The following is an 8,030-nucleotide window of genomic DNA, read 5'->3' on the forward strand; positions in this document are numbered from 1 at the left end:
TTACTCACATATGGGAAACACTAGGTTGTATAATGTACTCAATCATAAATTCCAAGTAATGGTGGTATAGAAATTAAAAGTTTGTGTCATTGGCACTAACAAATCTCAATTTGGTTTTAAATGTCTTTTGACACATTCCACAAATTTTGGCACTTGATAAGCTCTTTTCGACAATGGCTCTTTCAACTTAACGTTTCAAAAGCCAAAAGTAATAATACGAACTACCTCTAAATTGATGGAAAAAAATGACCACCATTCCATGCTTTTACCAGTCCATTCAACTCTCGATAAATGATGGATCTTAGAAATGAGTTTGGATCAAAGGATGGCAATGTTCAAGTTTACTATGGATCAAACACCTTTACTTATGGTGTATCATAGAAAATGTCTTAGATTAGAGACTTACGTATTCAACTATAAATTTTCTTAAACCCGAAGTATTTAGTTCTATTCTATTTCTCAAGAAACAAAATACACATTTGTTAAAATTCTTTATTGGCATATGTCAAGGTTTGTCTTAGAATCAATCAATATTTCAAGTATCTGTTCTTCATTGCTCTATCGAGTTTGGAAGAGATTTCAAGATTGGAATATAGAACCTTGCATCCCAATGAGCTTGTGAAGAAAAAATACAGTTTTTTTCATGCTACTAATGTGAGACTAATCCCCCACAACTCATTGACTAGGTTGAATAGCCTTCCTAGCCTCATTGTGCATAAGCCTAATTTTTATTCAATTTTATAAGATCCATGATAGTATCCATAGTTACATTGGTTTTGCAAGCATGTTTTATGTTAGCTGCAATGTTTGGATTTCCATTTGTGAGCTTACAAAATGTCACAATAGTGTCCAGACCACATCCCTTGTGGGACGCATCAACCTTGTCTTCTATTTAGAAGATTGTCCATGTCATTAACATAAGGATGATCCCTTTTCACTAGTTGTGTTTTTCATAAGGACTGATAATGTTCAGCTCCCGGAGCGGGAACAAAGACTGGTGGGGGTGGACAAAGTCTTGTTGTTTGTTAGGTCGATCGACCGAGCAGAACGGGAGGCCATCGGAATCAAGCTCGAAGATGAAGATGGAGCGAATGGCCTTACTGGGGACTGGTCGAAAGTCAAACGAGTATGCCGGCGGTTGGATGAGGAGCGCTCCGCGAACCCCTTCGCCTCCAAACAAGGTAGTGTGACAAAATAACATGTCACTCTCACAACTCATTGTCCTCTCAATGACTTTAGAGTGATTTTTTAAAAGGGAAATATTATACTATAATAATCTGTTTCATGCTTGAAATATGACAATTACAATTATTCGGAAACAATTTGTCCAAAATTTACTTAATTGGATAAGTTACTCTCTTAGATTTAATCATTGCAACAACAATATTCAAATTTGAGAAATTATTTATACTCAATTTCTTTGATAAATATTCAATACCTTGGGTAAGTTCCCTTGTGAGAAAGAGATAGTACGTGTGAATAGGTATGTGGTTTCATTCAAAAGACTTTGATAACAATTATATGCCCATTCTTTTTAATCCACTCAAAAAAAGTGATCAACTATGAACACTTTGATAACAACTCTCATTGTACAAGTTACTAAGAGTGTTTTCATGGATGAGAAACATAGAACATGTAGATTAAAATGTTGTGACTCTAAATTGTTTTCACAAAGGCAAAGGAGTGGCAATTGAAAACCATTGTTTCCAACACAGTAGGAAGAAACAATGTAGGATGTGCCCATACTCACACAACTTGGTTCTCTCCCATAACCCCTCCTAGTATCTTGACCACCTTTGATTTTCTTTGTTTTGCATATGGGTAGACAATAGTATCTACAGTCCTCCACACTCCCAAACCATGGGTTGCAACACAAATGGAGTCCCATGGATATTGGCGGGACCCTTTTTAACCACTTGTTTCCTCCCATTAAAAATTATGTTTGTTCACTCTTCCTCTTTTAACTGAAATTTTCTTGTTCTTCTCTTTAAGGTGAAGCAATCAATGAAGTCACCACATTTTGCATGATCCTCTAGTCCCATACAAATTTGATTGCAGCCATTAAGCCATTAAGAAATTTGTGCCTTGCTAACATGCCTACAGCTACATCAATTTAGTGTATGGGAAACAAGGTCATAGATTATAGCAACATTAACCTTTCAGTAGTTCATTCAAATCCTTAAAACTTTATTTTTTTGTTTAGGACTACTAGCTAGCTGGCTTGCTTAACCAAGGTTTTGAATCCAAAGCAAAGAATTTTTTCTGGCTTATTCTTCGTCTTTCCATGCATGACTCAAAATCATATAACATTGAGCCCCACTAACAATAATAAAATCTATCTCCCATTCAAAGAAGACAATTTGTAAGTACTTTGATTGACTCTTTGTTTGATTAGCTATATTCACACATCCATGCATGTACACAACACACAAAGTGCTCTTTAGTTGCTGACTGCCTAATATTGGTGACACGACCATGTGCTAGTTGGAGTTATATGATTTACATGTATTGATTTATGTAGAGTATAAACAGATGAATCACAACAATGAATTTAGAATTACAATGCAGTTTTGCTAATCAACATATACTCGTAATTGGCTAACAAATGGTTGCATTCATCCACCTAGCTTCACAACTAGTTTTCTTATGTTTAAAAGAAACAATCATCAGGCATTTACCATTTGCCTCATACGAAAGCAAGAATTAAATATCAAACCATTGTAATGCAGAAGAATAAAAACATAGAATTATAATGAGACACATCATTACCTTTTTATTGGTTAGTTGAATCCATACTTACGCCAACTAGTGCCCCCGTTGTTTAAAATGAATCAACATTAGCAATGCATTTGTCCAGTTAATGTGACCATTGCCCAAATCATTGATGGGAATGATGGTTATGTTGATGCAAACGACATGCAAATTGGAGGATTTACATTGCACAAGGAAAGGACGGCTGACGGGATGGTCCAAACGCCATCACCACTTATCAATCCTGATGCCATTGCAGCCACATACATATCTGCATCGATCTTGTTCCGTCTCTCCCATACATACACTATCAGTGTCCCTATAAACATGTCGATGGTAAAGTATGCCCCTATGTAGAATGGGATGGCCATTGCCATCGGAATCGGAAAGAACCGAGAGATCTTTGATGGAACCACATCTCGGACAAAATTCAGCAACAAGGCCAGAGAGAAAAAAGCACAGCACAACTCAAGGCAATACGAAGGAAGAGCTGACAATCCTTCGACTCCAATAATGGCCATTTCACGATATAACACGGCATAAGGGGCAGAATACTGTCCATCCGGGTCTCCTATATCAAATGCATTCCAGAACATCCAAAACGTAAGAGGTGCAATGATGCAACCCAAAGCTGTGCCAAGTATTTGGCTGATAAACATGGATAGTGGCGATGAGCCAGTAAGGTGACCCGTCTTGAGGTCTTGCATAAGATCGGCTGCAGTCGACACAATACTCATCATTACACCACAAGAAGCCAACCCAGCTATCACACCTCCATTGCTGCCCACCCAAGCAGAAAATATGAAGAGCCCTACTTTTCCATAAGTGGATGTCAAATTCCAATCCGTTAGGCCCGATCCATATGCGTTGCAAAAGGCGAGTACTGGTGCCATAATGTAACATATGAGTACATGGTACCATTTCAAAGACGAGAATAGCAACGGTATAACCCCAATAGCTATTAGTCCTAGTATCACATAGCCTGATGCAGCAATCCAAAACGGAATTCCTTCACTCATAAATATGGCATTCAGCTTTGCTTCCTTACTGGGTAGATTTGTACCACCTTCACCTATAAATATGTAGATATTGTCAGATATTTATCATAAAAAAATCTCAACTTTATACAACCTTGTTGTTACATCTTAATTTCCTTTATTACCAAGTTATTCCACTTTCCTTACAATCTTATATTTGTAGGTTCCCTAAATATACACTAAAATCTATTATCAACTTCTGGATGGTCAAACTGATTCCTCAATCTACATCATACTTATTACATGATTTCTAGCTTAGTACAATTAAAATAATGTGGATTACCTTCTACATGCGTACAGTGCTATTTCATTTATAAAGCATGGTTATAAATTTGGTTTCTATCATTAACTCTACATGTGTATCATTATTGCTATTTAAATGTATATATACATCAAGTCTTTTATCACTAGTGCTATTTGAATGCATACACATTCATTTCTATCATGTCTTTTACATTTTAATATTGCTATTGTGAATCTCTTTATATCAATTTATCACATCTTCTACATGATCCTGTTGTTATCACAGTTTGTATAAAACTTTTTACCTTGAGGAAATTGAGGAAGTTCTTTTCTGCCCTTGTGTCTCACATATATGGATCTCAGTGTTATGATTATGATTTTGATTAAATTATAAAGTCCATCACCTAAAATCACGGCAACAGGAATGAAAACCTGTTTTCCAAAGGTATGATTTTAGAATCTAATGTATATTCTGATTTTCTTCAAAGAACATCTGCAATATTCGCATAAAAAGGAATAACAATAATCACCTTATATCCTAAAAGGCCATTAAAATCGGTGCTTTCAAGACCTTCTGGATACCAGTCTCCAGCCTTGGATTGGATAAACGGCCACAATATTCCCCATGAAAGAATGGCTCCTAGAAGAATGGAAAAATTGACAATATGGGGACAAATCATTCCTGCCCCAATGTATGTGGCACTGAAGTCGAAGTAGAACCTATATAAAAATAAGATAAAAAATCAGTCTTTTGATGCCATATTGATGATCATTCTCACGATGGTATCAGCCCCATCTTATCGATTGCAATTGGTCTTCCGTAGACATTAAAAACATATCTGTACAAAATGTTTCTATTTGAGAACATATGCCATGGCAGAGATATCAAATTGGGTTCTCAGGAAGTACACATTTGACACTTTATTCATATGAATGCTTTCTCTATGGGATTTTTAACTATGGGTTTACTATACCCTTAAGCCAACACAGACAGATTGAAAATGTCCAAACATATTTTCTTATTAAGTTTCTTTGAGCCAAGATAAATGACCCACACAGTCCTTGGGATTAAATCAATTCCAATTGAGATCATGGACATGGAAAGGCTTGCTGATTAACATGGGAAGCAAGTAAAAGTACTGAAACGACACGTAAAAGAAAACAATTTAAGTCCTGACTAAATGGAAAATGTAAACAAATGTGTCGGAAGATGGCACACAGTTCATTTGTTTTGCAACAAATCAATAGAGTCCTTAATTATTACAGCTTTTTTTAAACATAATAGAGATATGGATGTTCATGTTTCATTAAATATGTCGCACCAAACTACGAAACCATCATCTTCTATGAATGGGGAATCTGTATTCACAAATACATGTTAAAACCAATCACTTTGTCTCCAAACCATATCATTGCTTCCATACAATGGACTTAGCATCACAAGCAACAAGACTGATTGACTATCACACTTTGCTGTCATACACCATCTTCAACCACATTTGAGTTGCTTTCCATGCAATGTCAATCTGGTCCGAACCATCCTTACATGTATTTCCCTCACAAATCTGTGTTACTTCACTAAATGGCATTGTGGACAGTAAGGGTTGAAACATGGCCTTCCAGTCTCCCAAAGACAACTTTATCAACTGATATACAACACTCTTCATTCACATCCAGACACCCATACCCAAGAGAGGAAGATGTGCAATCCCATTGATGCACATGAGCTCATGCATTGAAATAGGAACTGGCATTTGGCTGAATATTGCACAAATAAGATCTGTGATTTATGTTGCCTCAGAGCAATGTCACTTTAGAATGCCTCATAAATGAGGACAGCATGCTTCCATCCAGGATTTCCTGCAAGGTTGTACAAGCTTTCAAGAATTCCAAAAGAGGACAAAACCATGACCAGAAACATTAGTCATTTCGTTTGGTTGTCTACTCACACAGCCAAATTCGTGGAAGATCCAAACAATTAAATTTCGAATCAGATTTCTTTTATTTTGGCTCGAACATTTCAAAATCCTGCACCTACACAATTGGGAACAGTACTCTGTAACTATTGATTTGACCAATGGTTCGTGTTTCTCCCCTCATGAAAACGAATATATCATCATCGTCATCATCTTTATCTTTATCTCTCGCTTCATAGAGAGTAGTGTGTTAATTGTTTGGAAGCTTAGGGATATTTTAGTGCATAACCAACAAGTTAGGCAAGTTTTAGTCTGCTTCCCTAAAAGCAGTACCAATAATTTACAAGAGTGGAGAACACTATTAGTTCATGTGAATATTACAGTCTCCTTGTAAATGATTTGATGGGACATCTTATCTACCCACCTTAACCTACCTCCAACTAAGGGCTTCTCTTACACGACTAAGGTTTTAAAATATCTCAAAGGGGTCTTTCATATTAGGCCAATGCACCCATGCCTAACTGGAGGACTAGGGATGTAGCATGGATGGCGACTGTTTTGATAGAAGAGATGTCATTGGTAAATAATATGTTGCATCAAGGCTCATATTGTACTATTATCTTCCTTCTTAATTGATAAATAAACAATAGAGAGATGATGTCAACATTCTCAGGACAGTGATTTTGTACGTCTATCACAATCTTGATGATCAGGTAAAAACATTAGACTAGAACCACAACATGAAATCTTTCTGTCAATATTGCCAAGATAGATACTATCACATTAGCTCATTCCAACATCATTCACGTGATTCTTATAATGCATGTCAAGTAAGGTCAAACAAGCTACGTTTTCTCATAAGCTAGTAAACCAAATGTTGGGAAATTGTCAAAACCACAGCTATCTCCAACACCGCTGAAAAACCATTTGAAGAGGCTCCAAAGGAAACTTAAACTGAAATACTTGCCTAGGCAATCCACTTGTTTTCTGCAAAACAAAACCAATGACATTAAATATACACCACTTTGAGGGATCGGCTAAATATATATGCAAGATTTTATAGACCTTGCAATTTCAGCACCCCTAGTAGTATGGAAACTATTGATTAAAACAGCTGTGGCAGTACCACTAGGATAAGTGAGCTTATAATCAATCACCATTATCTGCAAAAAAACAAATACTCAGAATATTGGCCAAACTATGTTCTTTTGATAATCCAAAAGCGCGTGTGAATAATGAAGAATGAATGGGTTTTGGGATAATTAAAACATCCTCATGTACCTTTCGCAAAGGAACTAAACTAAAAATGCCTACAAAGCTGACAGTGAAAACAAAGGCCATCATCCATCCTAAAGATGGATTCTTCACGTCTTGCACTCGATTTCCAGACTCCGAAGATCCAATCAAGTTATACGAAGTTTCATCCATCGCAAGCATGTAGCTGCCGAATCCTCCTGTATGCATGATGATGACACCAAACTCTTTATGAGTAGTAAATTGGAAAAAGTGGATTGCATTCATTGCATTCATTGTCATGACACGTACTTCAAGATACAAATGTTAAGCCAAAAAAATATCCATTGTGATACAAGCAGAGATGATATGAAGGTAACAAAGAAAGCACAGGTGCATATCTTTAAAAATAAAACAAAAAACCACACTACGGTTCTTAAATACAATCTAATCACTGTGTGACAAAAGTACGGATTTTGGAGAGAAGACAAGATTACATGTGCATATCTTCAACAAACCCCCAGAAAAGAGAAAACACATTACAAGTATTATGAATATCAGGTGTATGCAAAGCATCCATTGGAAATGTAAGGTGCTTTCCATTATGGTCCTACAGATAGCAAAATTTTATATGTGCATATCTTTAACAAACCTAGAAGAGAAAACAGGCAGCCATGCAATAACTATTATATACATTGCAAGCATAATGAACCTTTATCGATATCAAGGAGCTGCAATGACTGCTACATATATTGCAAGCATGATGGACCTGTATCGAGTTCTAGCTATGGGCTCGGTTTCAGAACTAACCGAACTGAACTGTTAAGCCATGGTTTAACGGTTTATTGGT

At 36.4% G+C, this 8,030-nt stretch overlaps 1 protein-coding gene across 1 annotated transcript; it reads right to left on the bottom strand.

The window, feature by feature from the left end:
* Positions 1-2,744: 2,744 nt before the first annotated feature.
* On the bottom strand, positions 2,745-7,423 carry LOC147847265 (putative metal-nicotianamine transporter YSL6). Its single transcript, XM_087339377.1, has 6 exons — positions 7,229-7,423; positions 7,013-7,110; positions 6,797-6,934; positions 4,562-4,751; positions 4,337-4,463; positions 2,745-3,823 (listed from the first exon to the last, which is right to left on the bottom strand). The coding sequence occupies exons 1-6, from the start codon at positions 7,409-7,411 to the stop codon at positions 2,898-2,900; spliced, it is 1,662 nt and encodes a 553-aa protein (XP_087195503.1). The 5' UTR covers positions 7,412-7,423; the 3' UTR covers positions 2,745-2,897.
* Positions 7,424-8,030: the final 607 nt, after the last annotated feature.

This window comes from Azolla caroliniana, unplaced genomic scaffold, assembly GCF_043228905.1.
Source record: "Azolla caroliniana isolate FFs.n. ecotype wild unplaced genomic scaffold, voAzoCaro1.0.p SCAF_1270, whole genome shotgun sequence".
NCBI classification, from domain to species: Eukaryota; Viridiplantae; Streptophyta; class Polypodiopsida; order Salviniales; family Salviniaceae; genus Azolla; species Azolla caroliniana.